Source organism: Salvelinus fontinalis, chromosome 3, assembly GCF_029448725.1.
Source record: "Salvelinus fontinalis isolate EN_2023a chromosome 3, ASM2944872v1, whole genome shotgun sequence".
NCBI lineage: Eukaryota > Metazoa > Chordata > Actinopteri > Salmoniformes > Salmonidae > Salvelinus > Salvelinus fontinalis.
In genome coordinates, this window is record NC_074667.1 from 34,889,232 (window position 1) to 34,913,742 (window position 24,511).

General features: G+C 42.4%; 1 protein-coding gene across 1 annotated transcript in view; it reads left to right on the top strand.

The window, feature by feature from the left end:
* The window catches only part of LOC129845681 (synaptotagmin-6-like), a 51,893-nt gene that overhangs the window by 23,184 nt on the left and 4,198 nt on the right, over window positions 1–24,511 (top strand). The window contains exon 2 of the mRNA XM_055913557.1: window positions 23,784–24,192. Within this exon, the coding sequence (XP_055769532.1) occupies window positions 23,784–24,192 (409 nt within the window). The remainder of the gene's footprint in view (window positions 1–23,783; window positions 24,193–24,511) is intronic.

Consider the following 24,511-nt stretch of genomic DNA (forward strand, 5'->3'; position numbering starts at 1 on the left):
TTGATATGTCTCACAAGCAATCCTTTAATTAAAAACACTCTAAACATATTGACTGAAGTCCTTAAACAAACAGGAGGGCATAGATCTATATATGAACAAACACATTTCTATAATAACCCCATCTTATCCAAAGCCCTGAGAGATGGTATTATATTTGTATGGTTCAGCAAAGGAATTAAAACTTTTGGCCATCTGTATAGAGATGGTTAACTTTTATCCTTCCAACAACTGATAAACTGTGGCTGGAGAGGAAAAGGGTTAGAAAGGTAGTCATTCGTAGCTCGGTTGGTAGAGCATGGCACTTGTAAAGCCAGGGTAATAGGTTCAATTCCTGTGAACACCCATATGTAAAATGTGCGCATGCATGACTGTAAGTTGCTTTGGATAAAACTGCCTGCTAAATGGCATATTATAAAAGGTTTCATTTTGTACATGTACTCTGGTCTTCAAGCTCTGATGGGGAATGACGAAGCTCTGAAGACTTGCATAAAGTGGCATGATGACCTTGGTCTCATTTTTGAGGCTGAGAAATTGGAAAATCTCTTTTTAGATGCTCAGCGTCTTTAATTTAACATAAGGCACAAGTTGATGCAATTCAATCTTTTACATCGGGTCTACTTTACACCAGAGAGAGAAATTCTATATATTCCAAATTTTGCCCAAGGAGTAAACCAGGTGTGGGCACCTGTATGCATATGTTTTTGTCCTGCCCCGAACAAGGCAAATAAGACATAATTCAGATCTTATCACAGGTCACTAATATGACGGTACCACAAGATCATTTCCTTATTCTTCTTGGAGATGACCCCATTCCAACATTTAATATTGGTAACAAAACAAGATCTATTAAATTGGCAGTCATTGCAGCCAATAAATGCACAGGTTTTATATGGAAGAGTAACACTTCGCCAAACAAACAGATGTGGCTAAAATAACTAACTTTCTATATTCCATCTGAAAAAAATAACGTATTTATGTAATAAACCCTTTAATGAGTTTTCAGAGTCTTCAGCCCCACCTGAGATGCCTCATTATTATTACCATTATAATTATTCACGATTGTATTTTTAGTATTATATTTTTGTTTTTTTGGTTGAAAAATGTATTTACTAGCATTGGATGTGAAGGACATTCTGTTTCGTTTTTGTTTTTGTTAATCATTGAAACTAATACCGGGTGAGGGGGACAGAGAGGGGTGTTCATGGGATGGGGAGGGAAGGGTTTTGTATGATGTGCTCCGATGTAGCCAGTTGTTTTGTGTATGTGTGGGGAATAACGGGGCATTATCTGATTGTTATGCTTTGCTGATGATTGTTAAATTGTAAAAATAAAATAAAAAATATACCCCAACAACAGAATGCTTGACAAATACCGGTCACTAAAAAGTAAAGTACAGATACCCCAAAAAACGACTTAGGTATTATTCTAAAGTATTTTTACTTAAGTACCTTACACCATTCCTGGACGGGTACTGTAAGAGAGAGCAGCAGATGAAGTCTTCCAACCATGTGTCTACTGCATGCTGACACAAAAAGAAGATTAAAAGCAGAAATGTCTGACAACATCAGTTCATCTGTTGTGGATCCCAATGAAGCATGACACTCTCCCACCTTCCCATCTCACTTTACTCCCTGATAACTGTTGTGGGTCATCAGCTGGCTGCCCTCAGTGTGTGAACAGTGTACATTTACATCTCCACTACACGCAGAGAAAGGCAGGCAGAGCCAGAGCAGGAAGATTGCATGGCAGTGGAACCTACTAGTGTACATAACAATAACTGCAGAAGACTAAAGAATGAAGGCTGCTGCTCAGATGCATGTTAATGCCATATTACACGCTTCACAGACCATACTATATACATGTTCCGCACGCACAGTGTCCCCATTGGTTCGTCTATCCATTGCTGATTATATAAGCATGTGTATACAATTGATACGGTCATTATCTTTCTTGCTCTCCTCCAAGTTGCTCCCTATTTCTGTGCTTGATGATTTTCTCCTCCTCCATCCAGTTTTTTTAATAGCCCTGGTGTAATATCCATGGCACCCTTTCACAGATGTGTTTGATATTCATGAGGATATTTCATTAGTGTGCATGCACTCCAACATATGCACCTTTCTCTTTTGTTAGACTCTTTCTCTTTAGGACATGAAAGGAATGAACATGTGTTTTTGCTGCTCACCACATAATAAGAAAATAACCAAATACATGCAATGCATACAACAAGGGAGCCAGTGCATATGTAATGACCACGTGGATCAGCTGTATGGGTTATTTATAAAAGGTTTGTAACTGCTCTCTAGGCTTGGCTGAAGTACCTGCCCCTGGGCAGTTCCAGTAGGCTATACAGCATTTAGGGCTGTACACTGGATGGCTGGCTGGTTGGTTGGCTGACTGTATGGCTCACAGCTCCATAGAAACGGGGTCCCAGTAGAAACAGGGTCATTCGGGTGTGGAGGCAGGGTAGGGAGAGCATCCTCTGAGAAAGAGAGAGAGAGAGAGGCAGCAAGAGAGGCAACGCGAGAGACAGTGAGAGTGAGAGAGGCAGAGAGAGAAACAAAGAGACAGAGAGAGAGAGAGAGAGAGAGAGGAACAAAGAGACAGAGAGAGAGAGAGGCAGAGTGAGAAAGAAAGAGACAGAGAGAGAGGCAAAGTGAGAGAGAGAGAGAGTCATAGCTCTTGTACAGAGATTCAAAGAGGGAGATAGAGGAGAGTGTTCATCACCGGTGAGTGCTATCACTGTAACTTTGCATGATATTAGCTGCTTGTCGATGTACTATTATACCAATGTTGATATATTAGGGGGAATTAGTAGTACGACTGGGTAAAAATGTGATTTAAAAATGGAAACATGACAATTTAGGACTTTGAAGAAACGCAGAATAAGCAGTTTTAGTCCGTCCTTTCTCACTGTTGCCCCTTGTTGTGTGTTGCCCCTGTTGTGCCCCTGTTGTTCCCCTGTTGTGCCCCTGTTGTGCCCCTGTTGTGCCCCTGCGAGAGTCAAGAAAAAAAATGGTTTTATCTTCATACTTCAAATGTGACAAAGAAACAGTAAGAAATATATTTTTCTGTGTTCCTTTTCAAACCCTTTGATGTTTTGCTTTAAAACATCTGTAAGCAAAGCATTATTGGTGTAGTGTACTGTGAGAAGTCCATATGGTATCATCTTACGTACTGTGTTTGTATTGATCTCACTGTATTGAACTGTGTCTCAATCCATTACCCTTCAAGGGCATTAAACATATTGCAGTCTGATGAGCAATTGCTACATTGCTGCTCAAGGGCTGCTTAGAGCGAGACGATTGCATTTCATGTGTGTGTGTGTCGAGTTCATTCACAATCACAGCACTGCAGTCAGTCGGCATGGGTCTGGCTCCAACCCACTCATCAATGAACCTCCAGATTAACACCTCAGCCACAGTGGGATCTATGTGCTGTGCAAACACTATCGCAAACACACAAACCCACATTCAAAATTGACATTCTCGGTGAATGCAGCAACTCTACATGCAGGAGTCTGTGAGTGTTTATCTGGCTGTCATCAGCTGTGGAGGCTCCGACCCTGCTCACTGGTGCAATCACAGCATCACAGCACTGGCAATCAGCACCACTCAGGCCACATTGTCTGATGCATAATGATGACCCTGTGACATGTTGCTGACCGGGGTCTCATGGTGGTGACCTGACTGGCTAACATGGCTGTTGGGCCGTGGTTCTGTTTAGTGTTTACACACTCGGGGTGTAGCTAGAAGCAGCTGCTGATCTGTCTTTTAGTGGAAGAACGATTATGGGATTATATATACAGATGTAGGATCTTAATTTGATCACCCTGTTGCAGGATAACTTTTCTGCAATGCAGGAAATGTAAAACTTGCAGTGTAATTGAGGTCTAAAAAGGCTTCTGAAGTTTCCAATTTCCACTTTGAAATGTCAGACTTTATTTTCCCTTAATAAAAATGTATCAATCCCTACAAAAATGTCCATTCATTATAATCCACATTTCCTGTTGCAGCAGGATTATTATCCTGCTCTAACAGTAAGTCTAAATCTTAGATAACAGTACATCTAAATGAACTGACAGTGTCGTGTTGAGTTGTGTTTTTCTTTATACTGTCAAGATTACTTTCTGTATCTGGTTGACTGTCTGCACACACCTGGTGTAGTTCACGCACCTGATGTTTTACACATTGATTAAGACACTATTATGCTGATCAAAATGTTGCTCCTTGATCAAGAACGTTTTCCGCTCAGATCAATCAATGGGAGGTTGTCAACAAATAACCAAAGTCATGACCTCCTGTCCACCTCTATCATCACTGATGGCAGAAGCCATAGATCAGTCAGGGCCATGTAATTGTCCAATAGTGTGGCTTATAATCAGCATGGTGTCTTATGATAGGTTTACGGATTAAGCCATCTAAAGGGAAGCGTGTGATGTCCGATTTATGGCAAGGTTTATGTAACACCTGTCGACTAGGGTTACATAAAATGGCTCAACTACCAGACTATGACAGTTCCCGTTTAATGAGGGGGAATACCTCAACCAGTACATAAGACATAGGTTTCTGAAAGGCCACCTATTGAGCTGGGTCATGAGCAATGCATTGGAACAGACAACACTATAAAAAATATACAATTATCTTCTTTCAGTTATAACAGTTAAAACCAATTGGCCATGTTCGGTTTTAACTTTGCCAGTATAAATAACAGTCAATGATACATACCCGGGTGGTGGCTTATGCAATACTCAAGACATTTATAATACCTAGGACTACAATCGCGTTACTGTCACTTTAAGCTTCAAGAGCTAAAATGGGTGGATATTGGTGTGAGGAGGGAGGTCAGTTCTAAGGGAAGTGTATCACTGCAATGGGAAGCTGAGGGCAGGCGGGTAGAGATAAGATGAGGGTTGGTTCAATAACTAGCATAGCTAATGCAGACTGTGTTCCCTTATTCAACCCTAAAATTGCCAGGAGCATATCGGCCTGTTGTTTCCTGGACACACATCGTGGAAGAATGGGATCTAACACAAAGAACACAGAGAGATAAACCAATACCATTTCAGGAAGTGATATAACAGTAGCCATCCTCTCAGAACAGAGAGTGCTTCATGGACAAAAGGAACACGTCAAGGAAGAGACAGACAAAAAGCATAGGGAATGGGCTATACAATCAAAATCAAATCAAATCAAATTGTATTTGTCACATGCTCCGAATACAACAGGTTGTAGACCTTACAGGGAAATGCTTACTTACAAGCCCTTAACCAACAATGCCATTTTAGGAAAAATACCCCCAAAAAAGGAAGAAACAAACGTAACAAATAATTAAGCAGCAGCAGTAAAATAACAGTAGCGAGGCTATATACATGGGGTACCGGTACAGAGTCAATGTGTGGGGGCACCGGTTAGTCGAGGTAATTGAGGTAATATGTACATGTAGGTAGAGTTATTAAAGAGACTATGCACATATAATAAACAGAGAGTAGCAGCAGCGAAAAAGATTGGGTCCTTTGTAGTCCACAATCATCTCCTTTGTCTTGATCACATTGAGGGAGAGGTTGGTGTCCTTGCAACACGCGGTCAGGTCTCTGACCTCCTCCCTATAGGCTGTCTCGTCTTTGTCGGTGATCAGGCCTACCACTGTTGTATCATCGGCAAACTTAATGACGGTGTTGGAGTCGTGCCTGGCCGTGAGTGACAGAGAGAACAGGAGGGTACTGAGCACGCACCCCTGAGGGGCCCCGGTGTTGAGGATCAGTGTGGCGGATGTGTTGTTATCTACCTTTACCACCTTGGGGTGGCCCGTCAGGAAATCCAAGATCTAGTAGCAGAGGGAGGTGTTCAGTCCCAGGGTTCCTTAGCTTAGTGATGAGCTTTGAGGGCACTATGGTATTGAACGCTGTAGTCAATGAATAGCATTCTCACATAGGTGTTCCTTTTGTCAAGGTGTGAAAGGGCAGTGTGAAGTGCAATAGAGATTGCATCATCTGTGGATCTGTTGTGGCGGTATGCAAATCGGAGTGGGTCTAGGGTTTCTGGGATAATGGTGTTGATGTGAGCCATGACCAGCCTTTCAAAGCACTTCATGGCTACAGACGTGAGTGCTACGACTCGGTAGTCGTTCAGGCAGATTACTTTAGTGTTCTTGGGCACAGGGACTATGGTGGTTTGCTTAAAACATGTTGGTATTAAAGACTCAGACAGGGAGAGGTTGAAAATATCAGTGAAGACACTTGCCAGTTGGTCAGCGCATGCTCGGAGTACACGTCCTTGTTATCCGTCTGGTCCTGCAGCCTTGTGTATGTTGACCTGTTTAAAGGTCTTACTCACATCGGCTACGGAGAGCGAGATCACACAGTCATCTGGAACAGCTGATGCTCTCTTGCATGTTTCAGTGTTACTTCCCTTGAAGCGAGCATAGAAGTAATTTAGCTTGTTTGGTAGGCTCGTGTCACTGCGCAGCTCTTGGGTGTGCTTCCCTTTGTAGTCTGTAACAGTTTGCAAGCCCTGCCACATCCGACGAGCATCGGAGCCATTGTAGTACGATTCGATCTTAGTCTCCTGTATTGACGCTTTGCCTGTTTGATGGTTTGTCGGAGGTTATAGCGGGATTTCTTATAAGCTCCCGGGTTAGAGTCCCGCTCCTCCGGATGTTGGATGTTGCCTGTAATCCATGGCTTCTGGTTGGGGTATGTACGTACAGTCACTGTGGGGGCGATGTCATCGACTCACTTATTGATGAAGCCAGTGACTGATGTGGTGTACTCCTCAATGCCATCGGAAGAATCCCGGGAACATATTCCAGTCTGTGCTAGCAAAACAGTCTTGTAGTTTAGCATCTGCTTTATCTGACCACTTTTTTTATTTTTATTTTACCCCCCTTTTCCCCCAATTTCATGGTATCCAATTGTTAGTAGTTACTATCTTGTCTCATTGCTACAACTCCCGTACGGGCTAGGGAGAGACGAAGGTCGAAAGCCATGCGTCCTCCGAAACACAACCCAACCAAGCCGCACTGCTTCTTAACACAGCGTGCATCCAACCCGGAAGCCAGCCGCACCAATGTGTCGGAAGAAACACCGTGCACCTGTCGACCTTGGTTAGCATGCACTGCGCCCGGCCCGCCACAGGAGTCGTTGGTGTGCGATGAGACAAGGATATCCCTACCAGCCAAACCCTCCCTAACCCGGGCGACGCTAGGCTAATTGTGCGTCGCTCCACGGACCTCCCGGTCACGGCCGGCTGCGACAGAGCCTGGGCGCGAACCCAGAGTCTCTGGTGGCACAGCTAGCGCTGCGATGCAGTGCCCTAGACCACTGCGCCACCCGGGAGGCCCTTATCTGACCACTTTTTATTGACCAAGTCACTGCTGCTTCCTGCTTTAATTTTTGCTTGTAAGCAGGAATCAGGAGGATAGAATTATGGTCTGATTTGCCAAATGGAGTTTGAGGAAGAGCTTTGTGCGTGTCTCTATGTGTGGAGTAAAGGTGGTATAGAGTTTTTTCCCTCTGGTTGTACATTTAACATGCTGATAGAAATGAAGTAAAACGAATTTAAGTTTCCCTGCATTAAAGTCCCCGGCCACTAGGAGTGCCGCCTCTGGATGAGCGTTTTCCTGTTTGCTTATGGGGGAATACAGCTCATTGAGTGTGGTCTTAGTGCCAGCATCAGTCTGTGGTGGTATGTAGACAGCTACGAAAAATACAGATGAAAATTCTCTCGGTAGACAGTGTAGTCTACAGCTTATCATGATACTCTTATCATGATACTCTACCTCAGGCGAGCAAAACCTCAAGACTTCCTTAGATATCATGCACCAGCTGTTGTTTACAAATATACATAGACCTCCACTCCTTGTCTTACCAGAGGCTGCTGTTCGATCCTGCCGATACAGTGTACAACCTGCCAGCTGTATGTTATTCATGTCGTCGTTCAGCCACGACTCTGTGAAACATAAGATATTACAGTTTTTAATGTCCCGTTGGTAGGATATACGTGCTTTTAGTTCATCCCATTTATTATCCAGCGATTGTACCTTGGCCAATAGTACGGATGGCAACGACAGATTAGCCACTCGTCACCTGATCCTCACAAGGCACCCCGATCTCCTTCCACGAAATCTCTGTCTCTTTCTCCTGCGAATGACGGGGATGAGGGCCTCGTCGGGTGTCTGGAGTAAATCCCTCTCATCTGACTCATTAAAGAAAATTAAAATGTCCAATTCAAGGTGAGTAATCGCTGTTCTGGTGTCCAGAAGCTCTTTTCGGTCATAAGAGATGGTAGCAGCAACATTATGTACAAAATAAGAAACAAAAAATAAGAATAAACAAAGAAAATAGAACGGTTGGTTAAGAGCCAATAAAACGGCAGCCATCCTCTCCGGCGCCATTATCTGATATTGATCGGTGCAATCCAGAAGCCCTTTCATTGCGCTTCAAGAGCTTTCATGTGCAAGGGCAAATGCTGTTACAATTGGTTAATGCACTCGCGTGCCCAATGCTTTGTAGCTTAAGACTTAAGACTTCGCAAGACTCCTCGTCATGTTTTATGCATAGCCTACTGATCTGAAGGGCCCCTGCAACTAATACCGTAACAACATATTGATATGGTCTGCAGTGACTCGTGCGTTTCCTTTGGACCTGTGTGCCTTGTGACAGCTACCACTCCAGATCAGGCCCCGGTAACATCTGATTTATTTGACATTGTGGTCAATGTAACGCGATTAGGATTATATTGGAGATTTATATTGGAGACTTTTTGATGCCGCAGGAAGCACTTTGGGTATTTACGATGGGCACGCAAATGCATTAACCAATTGTAATTGTATTTGCCCTTGCACATGAAAGCTCTTGAGGTGCAATAAAAGTGCATCTGGATTGCACCGATCAATACCAGGCAACCATTCAACCGTCAGGGCATGAAGAAAATTGGTCAGCGCAGAGGTAATATGCCTCTAGCATCCCCCAGGCACTGGGCAGGTCCACACAGAGTAAGTCTGATTCCCAAATGGCACCCTTTTCCCTACAGCCTATAGTGCACTGCTTTTGACAAGAGCCCTATGGGTGCAGAGTAAGACTGGATCTATTCTGCATTAAACCTGCCAGCCTGAGCCTTGATCAAGTGAGCCATGGTCATCTTCACATTCAAGATCCAGTCATTCAAGCATTGGGTTGGTTTATTAAAGTCAGCATTTGAGGGACAAAATCCTTTTTGACACAATAGATTGGGCATGAGTGTGACGGTCATGCAAACTCTTGCATTGTGCCGACCAGATAGAATGAGCTATGCTCTCTATCTGTCAGTCTTGTCAGGAAATTTGCCACTGTTGCTCTTTTGGGTTGTAGGATTTTGTTTAGCTTCACGTGATGAATGACTTTCTTAAAAAGAGCTACACAAATTGATTTGATTGATTGGTTCGGAAGTCACTCACCCCAATTGTCCAGGTAATGACGTATTAAATTATGATGGCTGATTAATGGATGGAGAATGGATGGAGAAACATAGAGGAGATGGAACCCCTCCAGGAGCAGGATTCGTCACGTTAGATCTCAGCAACCTAAACCAACGTTTTTATAAGAGACATGAATCTATGCTCTCGTCTAATTAACTTTATAAATCAGGTTTGGCTGTTTTGACTGCAGGGGATGATCACTCCATTTGTTATCCACTTAAACTGTCAGTCATCCAGATCCCTGAGAGAGGACATATTGAATGGTTTTCAACAAAAGGATGGCTCGCAAATCCTTCTTCTAGGGGCAAATGATACACGTACTGTATATTGAACAAAAATAGTGTTAGTCCCATGTTTCATGAGCTGAAATAAAATATCCCAGACATTTTTCATATGCACAAAAAGCGTATTTCTATCACATTTTGTGCACAAATTTGTTTATAGCCCTGTTAGTGAGCATTTCTCCTTCGGCGAGATAATCTACCCACCTGACAGGTGTGGCATATCAAGAAGCTGAATAAACAGCATGCTCATTACACAGGTGCACCTTGTGCTGGGGACAATAAAAGGCCACTAACATGTGCAGTTTTGTTACAAAACATAATGCCACAGATGTCTCAAGTTTTGAGGGAGAGTGCAATTGGCATGCTGACTGCAGGAAGGTCCACCAGAGCTTTTGCCAGAGAATTTAATGTTAATTTCTCTACCATAAGCCAATTACGTTTTTTGAGAAGATGGCAGTATGTCCAATCGGCCTCACAACCTTAGACCACGTGTAACCACGCCGGCCCAGGACCTCCACGTCAGGCTTCATCAACTGCTGGATCATCTGAGACCTGCCACCCGGACAACTGATGAAAATATGGGTTTGCACAACCAAAGAGTTTCTGCACAAACTGTCAGAAACCATCTCAGGGAAGCTCATCTGCGTGTTTGTCCTCCTCAACAGGGTATTGACCTGACTGCAGTTCAGCGTTGTAACCAACTTCAGTGGGCAAATACTCACCTTTGATGGCCACTGGCACGCTGGACAAGTGTGCTCTTCACGGATGAATCCCGGTGTCAACTGTACCTGGCAGATGTCAGACAGCGTGCATGGCGTGGTGTGGGCGAGCTGTTTGCTGATGTCAACATTGTGAATAGAGTGCCCCATGGTGGTGGTGGAGTTATGGTATGGGCAGGCATAAGCTATTGACAACAAATACAATTGCATTTATTGATGGCAATTTGAATGCACAGAGATACCTTGAAGAGATCCTGGGGCCCATTGTCATGCCATTCATCTGCCGCCATCACCTCATGTTTCAGCATGATAATGCACGGCCCCATGTCACAAGGTTCTGTACACAATCCCTGGAAGCTGAATGTGTCCCAGTTCTTCCATAATCTGGATCGACGTGTACATCAGCATGTTCTTGCTCCCGCTGATATTCAGCAACTTCGCACAGCCATTGAAGAGCGGGACAACATTCCACAGGCTACAATCAAAAGCTGGATCAACTCTGTGCGAAGAAGATGTGTTGCACTGCATGAGGCAAATGGTGGTCACACCAGATACTGAGTGGTTTTCTGATCCACGCCCCTACTTTTTTAAAGGTATCTGTGACCAACAGATGCATATCTGGATTCTCAGTCATGTGAAATCCATAGATTATTGCCTAATTTATTTATTTAAATTGACTGATTTCCTTATATGAACTGTAACTATGTTGCAGTTTCAAATCGTTGAAATTGTTACATGTTGCGTTTTATATTGTTGTTCAGTATATATTGTGTATCATTGCTTTCGTACAGTAACTCATCACTCAATATGTTATCTGTGAGTTCTGTAGCTCCTGAAAACATTTTTAGTAGCGTTTGCAAATTGCATGAGGCGCTTTAGCACTCAGGGACAAGTCTGCCGAATCACAGTGTTTCAGGCACTTGCCCGCTTGTGTCTTTAGAGGAAGATGGGTTATATCTGATTTGTTGGACAGAGCACTTTTCAGGTAGCATAGCATTCTTTGGGCTCTACTAATCTAGTAGTCTTTGCTTTCAAGCTTGGTAAGTGTGACAAGGCTAGCTAAGGTCAATGCTGCAGAGTCCATTCTTGGTTTAATTCACATGGTTTGATTCTCAAACACCCACACCCTAACTGACATCTGTGAATAACTTGACTTTTCCCCAAAGAGGATTCCTTTTGTTTCCTTTTATAACAGTCTGTGGTCAGATTTAGGGATATTTGCTCAGCCGAGCGCTCTTATTGGCTACCTCTCTGCATCTTCTTTTCAGAGTGACTGTCCATCAAAACCAGCAAGCCTGGCCTTTCTCTGTCTTATCTCCTGTCCACACTCTCCTCAGTCTCCAGCCCAACAAATTCTAATCTAACCCACTTTCACACACAGAAGAAAGAGACAGGATCCTCAAAGTGCCCACCCTTGCTGTTGTGTGTGTGCCTCAATGATCCTGTTTGTTTATGTAGCAAAGGGATTGGAGACAATGCCGTGGGCTGCTCTGGGGTTTTCACACAATAAGCTGTATTTCAAATCAAATCAAAGTTTATTTGTCATATGCGCCAAATACAACAGGTACAACCTTACAGTGAAATGCTTACTTACAGGCTCTAACCAATAGTGCAAAAAAGGTATTAGGTGAACAATAGGTAAGTAAAGAAATAAAACAACAGTAAAAGGACAGGCTATATACAGTAGCGAGGCTATAAAAGTAGCGAGGCTACACACAGACACCGGTTAGTCATGCTGATTGAGGTAATATGTACATGTAGATATGGTTCAAGTGACTATGCATATATGATGAACAGAGAGTAGCGGTAGCGTAAAAGAGAGGGTGGTGGGTGGTGGGACACAATGCAGATAGCCCGGTTAGCCCCAAAAAATACAAATAAAAAATAATGAAAACTACTGTAGCTGTTGGCAGAGGTTTTGAACTCTTATTGGTCTATTACCTAAATTACCGCCTGGTGATTTCACCAGGCAGACCTAAACTCCATCCCATCAAAACAGGCTGAAATTTCAGACAGTCTTTTCAGACAGCTCTTACACCAAAAGGGCATTATCAACATTTTTACAATTTCACAGTAATATTCCAACCTGATGGTGTGGAAATATACTGTATATTAAACACAGCAAATCACGTTTTTGACTGCACTGGGCCTTTAATATTTCCCACACCTCTTTTTAAAATTCTATTAAAATGCAGCATTCTGAGCATTGTTATTATCCTGAGTCAAATGTAAAATGAAAAGGTAATTTTCATTGGATTGCATAAAAATATACAAACAGGTGCAGTTAATACAGGTAATGAGTGGAGAACAGGAGGGATTCTTAAAGAAAAACGAACAGGTCTGTGAGAGCCGTAATTCTTACTGTTTGGTAGGTGATCAAATACTTATGTCATGCAATAAAATGCAAATTAATTACTTAAAAATCATACAATGGGATTTTCTGGATTTTTGTTTTAGATTCCGTCTCTCACAGTTGAAGTGTACCTATGATAAAAATTACAGACCTCTACATGCTTTGTAAGTAGGAAAACCTGCAAAATCGGTAGTGTATCAAATACTTGTTCTCCCCACTGTATGTATAGATACATACACACACATATACAAATATACAGTCGAAGTCGTAAGTTTACATACTCTTAGGTTGGAGTCATTAAAACTCGTTTTTCAACCACTCCACAAATTTCTTGTTATAAAACTATACTTTGTGCATGACACAAGTCATTTTCCAATAATTGTTTACAGACAGATTTCATGTATAATTCAATGTATCACAATTCCAGTGGGTCAGAAGTTTACATACACTAAGTTGACTCTGCCTTTAAAACAACTTGGAAAATTCCAGAAAATTATGTCATGGCTTTAGAAGCTTCTGATAGGCTAATTGACATAATTTTAGTCAATTGGAGGTGTACCTGTGGATGTATTTAAAGGCCTACCTTCAAACTCAGTGTCTCTTTGCTTGACATCATGGGAAAATCAAAAGAAATCAGACAAAACCTAAGAAAACAAATTGTAGACCTCCACAAGTCTGGTTCATCCTTGGGAGCAATTTTCAAACGCCTGAAGGTACCACGTTCATCTGTACAAACAATAGTATGCAAGTATAAACACCATGGGACCACGCAGCCATCATACCGCTCAGGAAGGACTCCTAGAGATGAACATACTTTGGTGCGAAAAGTGCAAATCAATCCCAGAACAGCAAAGGACCTTGTAAAGATGCTGGAGTTAACGGGTACAAAAGTATCTATATCCACAGTAAAACAAGTCCTATATCAACATAACCTGAAAGGCCGCTCAGCAAGGAAGAAGCCACTGCTCCAAAACCGCCATTAAAAAAAGCCAGACTACGGTTTGCAACTGCACATGGGGACAAAGATCGTACTTTTTTGAGAAATGTCCTATGGTCTGATGAAACAAAAATAGAACTGTTTGGCCATAATGACCATCAAGTTTGGAGGAAAAAGGGGAAGGCTTGCAAGCCGATGAACACCATCAAAACCGTGAAGCACGGGGGTGGCAGCACCATGTTGTGGGGGTGCTTTGCTGCAGGAGGGACTGGTGCACTTCACAAAATAGATGGCATCATGAGGTAGGAATATGATGTGGATATATTGAAGCAACATCTCAAAACATCAGTCGGGAAGTTAAAGCTTGGTCACAAATGGGTCTTCCAAATGGACAATGACCACAAGCATACTTCCAAAGTTGTGGCAAAATGGCTTAAGGACAACAAAGTCAAGGTATTGGAGTGGCCATCACAAAGCCCTGACCTCAATCCTATAGAACATTTGTGGGCAGAACTGAAAAAGCATGTGTGAGCAAGGAGGCCTACAAACCTGACTCAGTTACACCAGTTCTGTCAGGAGGAATGGGCCAAATTTCACCCAACTTATTGTGGGAAGCTTGTGGAAGGCTACCTGAAACATTTGACAACCAAGTCAATCAATTTAAAGGCAATGCTACCAAACACAAATTGAGTGTTTGATCCACTGGGAATGTGATGAAAATAAATCACTACTGTTATTCTGACATTTCACATTCTTAAAATAAAGTGGTGATCCTAACTGACCTAAAACAGGGAATTTTTACTGGGATTAAATGTCAGGAATTGTGAAAAACAGTATAAATGTATTTGGCTAAGGTGTATGTAAATCTCCGACTTCAACTATACACACACACACACACACACACACACACACACACACACACACACACACACACACACACACACACACACACACACACACACACACACACACACACACACACACACACACACATACATCTCAAGGCAAGACCCAAATGCAGACCCAAGAGGCAGATGGTTGGAGTCTTAGAATGTTTAATAATCCAAAGGGGTAGGCAAGAGAATGGTCGTGGACAGGCAAAAAGGTCAAAACCAGATCAGAGTCCAGGAGGTACAGAGTGGCAGACAGGCTCATGGTCAAGGCAGGCAGAATGGTCAGGCAGGTGGGTACAAAGTCCAGAAACAGCAAGGGTCAAAACCAGGAGGACTAGAAAAAGGAGAATGCAAAAAAAGCAGGTGAACGGGAAAACCGCTAGTTGACTTGGAAACATATAAGAGAAACAGGAAACACAGGGATAAATACACTGGGGAAAATAAGCGACACCTGGAGGGGGTGGAGACAATCACAAGGACAGGTGAAACAGATCAGGGCGTGACAATACAATAATGTTATTTTAATATAATCTCTCTTCTATAATGATGATACGTTTTGTTTTTGTACCAGAGGTTTCATGACATGACTAAATCAATAGGCAGATATAACATTTCTCTCTCAGATACATAGGCCTTGAACATTTTCTACCTCGTCATTTTGTAGAGTCCTCTCAAAATTAATGAGTCATTGAAAAGGATTCATGTTCTCTTGTATCATGGTGTAGTCCTTTCATTTGTGATACATTTAAAAACAACATGACATTGAAAACTATAGAATTCACAAGCACGTACTTGGCCCTCACTTGTCTGTAACAATACAACTTGTTATACCATGTACACATCCATTCCTGTGACTAAACGTTGAAGTGGAGCTCTTTCTCTCTCTCTCTCTCAATTCAATTCAATGCAATGGCTTTATTGGCATGGGAAACATATGTTAACATTGCCAAAGCAAATTAAATAGATAATTAACAAAGGTGAAATAAATAATAAAAATTAACAGTAAACAATACACTCACAGAAGTTCCAAAGGAATAAAGATATTTCAAATGCCATATTATGTCTATATACAGTGTTGTAGCGATGTGCAAATAGTTAAAGTACAAAAGGGAAAATAAATAAACATCAATTTGGGTTGGATTTGCAATGGTGTTTGTTCTTCACTGCTTGCCCTTTTCTTGTGGCAACAGGTCACAAATTTTGCTGCTGGGATGGCACACTGTGGAATTTCACCCAGTAGATATGGGAGTTACCAAAATTGGGTTTGTTTTCGAATTCTTTGTGGATCTGTGGAATCTGAGGGAAAAATGTGTCTCTATTATGGTCATACATTTGGCAGGAGGTTAGGAAGTGCAGCTCAGTTTCCACCTCATTTTGTGGGCAGTGTGCACATAGCCTTCTTCTCTTGAGAGCCAGGTCTAACTACGGTGGCCTTTCTCAATAGTATTGCTCACTGAGTCTGTACATAGTCAAAGCTTTCCTTAAGTTTGGGTCAGTCACAGTGGCCAGGTATTCTGCCGCTGTTTACTCTCTGTTTAGGGCCAAATAGCATTGTAGTTTGCGCTGTTTTTTTTTTGTTAATTCTTTCCAATGTGTCAAGTAATTCTATTTTTGTTTTCTCATGATTTGGTTGGTTCTAATTGTGTTGCTGTCCTGGAGCTCTGTGGGGTCTGTTTGTGTTTGTGAACAGAACCCCAGGACCAGCTTGCTTAGGGGACTCTTCTCCAGGTTCATCTCTCTGTAGGTGATGGCTTTGTTATGGAAGGTTTGGGAGTCGCTTCCTTTTAGGTGGTTGTAGAATTTAACGTCTCTTTTCTGGATTTTGATAATTAGCGGGTATCGGCCTAATTCTGCTCTGCATGCATTACTTGGTGTTTTATGTTGTACAGGGAGGATATTTTTGCAGAATTCTTCATGCAGAGTCTCAATTTGGTGTTTGTCTAAATTTTGTGAATTCTTAGTTGGTAAGCGGACCCCAGACCTCACAACCATAAAGGGCAATGGGTTCTATAACTGATTCAAGTATTTTTAGCCAGATCCTAATTGGTATGTCAAATTTTATGTTCCTTTTGATGGCATAGAAGGCCCTTCTTGCCTTGTCTCTCAGCTCGTTCACAGCTTTGTTGAAGTTACCTTTGGCGCTGATGTTTAGGCGGAGGTATGTATAGTTTTTTTGTGTGCTCTATGGTAATGGTGTCTAGATGGAATTTGTATTTGTGGTCCTGGCGACTGGACGTTTTTTGGAGCGCCATTATTTTTGTCTTACTGAAATTTACTCTCTCTTTCTCTCGCTCTCTCTGTATCTGTCTCTCTCGCTCTCTGTCTCTCTCTCTCTCCTCATTGCCATGATAGCTGTGGTGGGAATGGACATTGGCCTAATGAATGATATCATAACTGACTTCAGGAAATAGAGAAGGGATGGGCAATTTCTTTTAAAGACAATAAACTGATATAACACTCATAATTACCCATTATACTCAACCAATTTAACCAAGATATTTGATGGACTTTGTTTACAATATGGCTATTTAAATGTTTTTATTTTGGCAACAGTTAAATAAAATAATAGCCCCTTTAAAGAAGGGGGTTGTGGTAGGTAGGCCTATAGGAACACCAGCACATACAGCAGGGGTTGTTGTGGTGAGTTTCCACATGGCAATCCCAGTAATTGCTTGTTTGTAAATATCGTCACACTGGAGAGAGAAGTGTACCTTCCCCCATACTATACTGTACACAGGGTCGCCGGGGCTGCAGCCCCGGGAAAATGTTGTCTGCAATTATACTGATGCCCTTCATCTAAATGTCAGTTTGTGTGGATGCTGTGGTAAAGAGTTGGGAGGGGATATAGGATGGAGATTGTACTATAAGAGTAAAAAATATGTATTTCGTTTTTACCCTTTACTTGGGAAAATACATGGGAAGATAATGTTTCGGTGCTCTTTTAATGGGAACAATGGGGTTGGACCAGCATTTCTTTCCTCCAACACAACCACTTTAACCAGCTGGAAATTATTATTTTTTAAATTATTTTCAGACTGGTAGCCTATTTCCTGTGTATTGTCAGTCCTAACCATGTGGCCACTGTGGATGAAGGGATGATCCCAGACCCATTATTTTTCTCTGACATCTTTTATGGTTAATAAGTGGCCCATTCCTCATGAGTGTCATCTATGTGAGTAAATCCCAGGTGTAAAGGATTGAGTGGGGAGGATGATAAAGTGGCTGAGGTGTGAGGCAACTGAGGCCTATAAACAGCCAAGGAGGCTGCTATAGTAATTGCTTAAAGATTCTCTAAGAGGAGCCATGATGAGACACGATAATTCATCCCAGTCAAGGGTGATTACAGGGGGTTTCGCTTTTTATTGCACATCCTCCACCAAGACGTAGAGAATTAGTGTAAGAACGAATGACGAGGATCGTGTAATATATACTGTACTTGACATGTTGTGTTTGTGACTGCAGCCCTCAAAATTAGGGGCTGGGGATAGTGGTGGGGGCAGTGGGAGTGGGAGTGAAAATGTCCATTGGACAGGTTACTATAGAGACCAGGTTGTATACGAGGGCACTTGACGAGGAGAAAAAACCCTGGGGCTTTGGTTGCTCTCTGTGTCTGCTACAAAACAAGGTTTAATCAGATTTATGGGTCCCTAAAAAAAAATGCTCTACAAGTCTGGTCTCACTGCAGCTTATTTCTGTGAGAGCAATGCAGCAGATACAGTAAATGAGGTTTGGACTGCAATTTCTCCCATTTTGCAGACACTAAGATCCAATTGTAGGATGATGTCATGCCTTTGTGTCCAGTCATTTTCACAATTTACATTTGTTCCTATTTTTTTTACAAAGAAAAAATCACAAAAGATTGAACGATTTATGATGAGTAAACACTGCAAATACAGTATCATGAAAACAGTGGGCATAGCACCTGACATCTATTGAATTAAAAAGACATTCTAGATTCAATTTCTGTTTGAACACTGAATCAGAATACCATGTATTATCCAGGGCATGCTCTTGGCTTTGGGTCTTGCATGGACAATTAGGCTGAGATGTTAAAGGTGTGAGATGTGTTATAATTGTACAAGCTTGCATCGCTCTCACATCAATATTTAATGCGACGAAGATGTGAGTGTGTGAGTGTGTGCGTGTGAGAGCCTGTGAGAGCAATAAACGCACATCTCAATAAACTGCTGATCCTTGAAATTGCACAAACTCCGTATTACAGCAATAGAACACTAAACACTCAGAGGGCAAATTTTCTCAGATGGATTCTGTTTAGGGTATTGAGCACCATGTTAGACATTCGGCGACGGGAGATACTTAGAAGCTATATCACTCATTGAAGGTACATTAAACTTTATAGTGGGTTAGTCACCAAACCGCCCACTAAAATAAGTCCAATATCCAAAAAGTTAATTACGGTGCAAGTAAGGCACGGAATTTTGATTGACTGTGAAATTCCAGCATCTTATTTTAAAGTATGCAGGGATAACCATATGTCCTAAATTCTCTCCACCACGAGGATGTGCTGACTGGTATGTTGGGGGGGAAATTGTCTCCCAAATCCAGGCTCTCATCCCAAACAGCACACTATTCTCTATCTAGTACACTACTTTTAACCAGGGCCCAAGAAGCGCACTATATAGAGAATAGGGTGCCATTTTGGACGCAGGCCAGGTTATGTGCCACAGCAGCAGGCTCAGCACCGTCCCTTATGAAAACAGAGCTTATTAGAACAAGATTCAGCCTTACATCACCCTTTGTGCTACTTGCTTTATCTCTGCTGCAGGAAAGAGATTCAAGTATGTGTGAGAGAGGGAAAAAAATCTTAATCTAACTTCTGAGATTAAGGGCAAACAATAATTAGAGATATCATTTGTTCAGCTGGGTTTATAGAAAAATAGTCTGGTTATGAGTGGAAGCAATGCTCCCCTGTGGTTCAAATGTAATTTCTGCCCCATTTAATCAGTATCTGGGTCCTCAATAACCCTTTATACTCCTGGGAATTGGTCGATATGGATAGGGCTAAATTGAAATATTTCTTATAGAAGAAAAATGAAAAGCATATGCATAACCATGGTAGCAAATGAAAGGGAACAGTTTTGAGATTAAGGGAATTTCTTTTTATACCGAAGGTGAGGTCACAACAGTTCACCTGACACAGTGCTGAATCCAAACATTACACAGTTGATTTTATGTGCATTTTACATTTACTGTTCTACTTGCCAAATTTGTTGATAACTAAATCTGAAAATAAACTGGATACATTCAGCAACATGATAAGAATATTCCTGGAAAATGTGTTGTAGGTGCAACATAAGACAAAAAACTACAAGGGTTTGAATGAGAGGACTAACTGGTGTCTCCAAGTGGACACACACCTCTCCAAAGTGTGCACAGTTCCTAAGTCATTTCAATGCACTTTTATGACTCAAAGATGAAACTATAAGGTGCTTTTTTGAGCTCTCCTAGCTGTGCCGTTGAGGAACTATAGCAAGCACACTTGTAGTTGTTTTGTTCGGAACACAATCCTGCATTCCTACCATCACACAATTACTGTTGTTGGTAATGCAAGCCAAAAACGGTCCATTATAAATCACAATCTGGGTTAAGTGGGCATTATTTGAAAGCTTGTTATATTGCCAACATGACTAGCTAAGTTATAAAATACAATATTACAGTGTTAGGGTTTTACAATGCAATTAAGGGAAACAGATTGTAATTTTGGTGCGCATAGAAAGGAGTCATGAGTGCATTCAGGTGCGTGTGCCATGGCAACTTTTCTTCACAGTAGACAAACATAGGCTCATTCTGTTCAGAACAACCCAGGATATGTCATCTTGTAACTGTACTTCAAACATAGGGATCATAAACGTTGACACTGTAAATTACATGAGTTTAATGATTTGGAAATGTGAAGTGCACATTTGGATTTATGGATGTTTGACTTGTTTGTATGACATCAAAGCAGTATTTATAATCCTCTTAATTAAACTTTTTTTTTCACTTTCATTTTTTTTTCTAACTCGGTAAACAAAATATTTGAACAAGTTTCCCAATTAGCGGGAGAGATGTGGGAACTTCTTGTCGCGCGTGGTGCTCAAGTTCAGAACAACTGTCAGTCAATACCCATACAGCGCTGTGAAGGACAGAGCCTGAGGTCTGAGGTCATTTTTAGCATGTTACTGTACAGCCACTGCGTTCCAATTTAGGCATTTATCAGTACCCAAATCTGCCATTTTCAACCTTCAGGGGGTTGAAAAAAGGGTTACACTGGAAATGTTCAATTAAAGGTATATCAGCGATATGACGTAGATGCAGAAAGTAAACAGCATAGTGCGTACATTTTTGCAACAACTAAGAGCGTTGAAGCGAGAGGCTCAACGTCTCCGCTGTCACACTGTGAACAGCGTGAAGCGAACCCGTGCACATGCGCAGATTCTGCGTGTGACCGTGTGAGAGCAGTCTTGCATCTTGCTCATCTCAACATCTGCGGTGCTGCTCGTGACAACTCATCTCGCTGAGTCTACCTTTAAATATATAATATATTAATTATCACCTCCATTAGGAAACAAAAACGTTGGCCTACTATTTTATTTGCACACCCGTCTATGTTGCTCCAGAGTAGCTATTTTCTACAGGCTTCCATTTTTATTTAGGGAACTGTAGCTACAGCTTGTGAATTTCCCAACTTTACTAGAAACCTCATGTATAATTAATGTATTTTATCATGTTTAATTAATTAGACTGGACAGCTGTTTTAAGGAGATAGTAATCTACATTTTAATGCCCCCCCCCCCCCCCCTCCCCCCCCCATTCTCCAAACAACTGTTTGTGATGCTCCACTCATTAACCCTACTGGAAATGCAGATAGAGTCTGAAACAGTTCTTGTTCATTTTCCATCCTGGCCTCTCTCCAATATGTGTGGCCCACACCCAGTGCAATTCTTATGCAAACGCATTTGTAATAATCATAGAAAACAGAGAGCTCCGCATTTTGCATTCCAGTGATTTATAACCGTCCTAGACTAGGGCCACAGACAGACAGGGGAGCAGTTATTCTACCTGTGTGGCTCTCTTGGTTTGTGGGGCTGTTTTCTTTATCTGGAATAAGACTGTAATTACATTTGCAAGTCAAACAGTGAACACTTGCACTCTACATGCATGCGCGTGTGTCTTTGTGTGTGTGTGTGTTTTTGTGTATGTGAGAGATAGAGAGAGAGAGAGAGAGAGAGAGAGATTCTATGGTTTCCATTAGGAAAACGTATTACGCAGCAGCAGCTGGCTTTAAAAAAAAAAACTTTATTGTACCAGTAGGAGAGGAGAGGAGAGAAGGAGGTTTACGGGAATCAGGGGTCATATTCCCCATGGTGCTTTTTATTTTAACATGGAACCACGCTTAAACACTCCCAGCTGGCCGCCAGGCCAAACTACGTTGATTAAGCCATGGATAAAACAAAAGAGAAAAGAGGAAGAGGAGGAGTGGAGGAAGAATGGAGTGCGGTGGAGGAGGGTTGAGAAACACGCTAACAGTGTGCTCAACAGCTAAAAACAAAATAGTAGAAGAAGTCCATTGCCTGTCATTGGAACTGATAAACAGAAACTCTGACCGAGGAAGTCAAAAACTTTTTTCCCCCTTCGTTCCTCTCTCCCACTCTCCTCCCACCTCTCTCCTCTCCTCTTCCTCCATGTATCATGTGTAATAAAACACATGTAACTCATTACAGGCTTTTATTATTCAGGGATCAAGCTGAATCGTGCCAGTCCAGAGCATGATACCTCTGGACTGGCACGGTTAGCCCCATTTTAGGCTTCTCTCCTTTATGTGAGGACAGACTTGCCAAAACAAATAGCGCCTTAGACTAGGCATTGACCCACAGAATAAGCATTTGATCATTAAGATACATTTGATCTAGAGGCACATTGCTTACAGCACCCATTTACAGTGCAATAGGTTCTAAAAAGAGATCAACTCATTTGTGAAAATAAGGTCCTGGTGAAGTTCTCTGTTAAACCACCAGGAGGCAGGCTGACAGATTGTTTATGAGAGACACATTTTTTAAAATGTATTTTATTTCACCTTTGTTTAACCAGGTAGGCCAGTTGAGAACAAGTTCTCATTTACATCTGCGACTTGGCCAAGATAAAGCATAGCAGTGCGACAAAAACAACATCACAGATTTACACATAAACAAACGTACATATCTATGTACAGTGTGTGCAAATGTAGAAGAGTAGGGAGGTAGGCAATAAATAGGCCATAGAGGCGAAAATAATTACAATTTAGCATTAATACTGGAGTGATATATGTGCAGGTGATGATGTGCAAGTAGAGATACTGGGGTGCAAAAGAGCAAGAGGGTAAGTAATAATATGGTGATGAGGTAGTCGGGTGTGCTATTTACAGATTGGCTGTGTACAGGTACAGTGATCATTAAGCTGATCTGACAACTGATGCTTAAAGTTAGAGAGGGAGATATCAGACTCCAGCTTCAGAGATTTTTGCAATTCGTTCCAGTCATTGGCAGCAGAGAACTGGAAGGAAAGGCGGCCAAAGGAAGTATTGGCTTTGGGGATGACCAGTGCAATATACCTGCTGGAGCGCGTGCTACGAGTGGGTGTTGCTATGGTGACCAGTGAGCTGATTGATGACTATACATCATGTACCATGCTTACCGACACCCGTCATGATTGTATTTCTCAATAATCCATTGAAATGAATGCTTTGACATGCCTTAGTTGGTGGTGGCAGCTCAGTTGCTCTCGATTTTGAGGATTTCAAAACACTTTGCTTAGCAGTGCGATGTCTGTAAATGAAACCTTTGTTTTTATCGGATCTCACTCATGCATACTGTATATATCTGCTGTTCCATTCTAATCCACCGCCCTTCCTCTCCTCTACTCCTCGACCCATCCCTCCATCCCTTCCCCTTCTCCATGGGCCATGCAGAATGACTGCCCCCTGCTCCAACCTCTTCACCCTTCGTGTGCACGTATATGTGTCTTTCAGAGGGGTTGGGATAAAGCGGAAGTCACATTTTTCGTTGGATCTTGTGTACAATTGAACAATAAAGTAATGTTCTTCTTCCATCTTCTTCTTCCTCTCCCCTCCACCACCCTCCCATCTCGCCATCCTTCCCCCTCCAGATCTCTCCTTCAGCCTCCTGCTCCTGGTGTTCGTGGCCTGTGGCCTGGGCCTGCTGAGCGTCATCGTCTTTGCCTCCTGGAAGCTGTGCAGGGTGCACTGGCGCACCAAGGACCTCTCCTCCAGTGCCACTGCCCTCGCCCCCCCCTCCTCTGCCTCTGACAGACCCTACGACAGAGCCTTGCCCGCACACGGCCACAGGCCTACGCTCGTACACGCACACACGCACACACACGCCATGGCGTCGGACAAGCTGAATCCTTTGGACCCGGCGAGTTTTCTAGAGGCAGCAGTGAAGATCAGCCACACATCGCCTGACATCCCTGCCGAGGTGCAGCTGTCCATGAAGGACCACTTCCTGCGCCGCACGCGTATGTCCAGGCAGACCACCGAGCCCAACTCCTCCAATAGGTCAGGCTTCGGGAGGAAGTTGCCTTGAGACACAGACTTAGGCTACGTACTAAATGGCACCCTATTCCCCACATAGTGCACTCCTTTTGACCAGAACCCTATTGGCCCTAGTCAAAAGTAGTGCATTATAGGGAATAGGGCGCCACTTGAAATGCCTCCCTGGTATCAGCTTATCAGTGCTTCCTCAAAACTGACCATAGATCAGTTTGTAAGGGCCTCCTACAATAGGTTGCACCAGGGCTCCACTGAGCCTCAGTGTTTATGTCCAGGACATGTATTAGTATTGAGGTAATAGTATGTGATATGTCAGGAAGGGGCT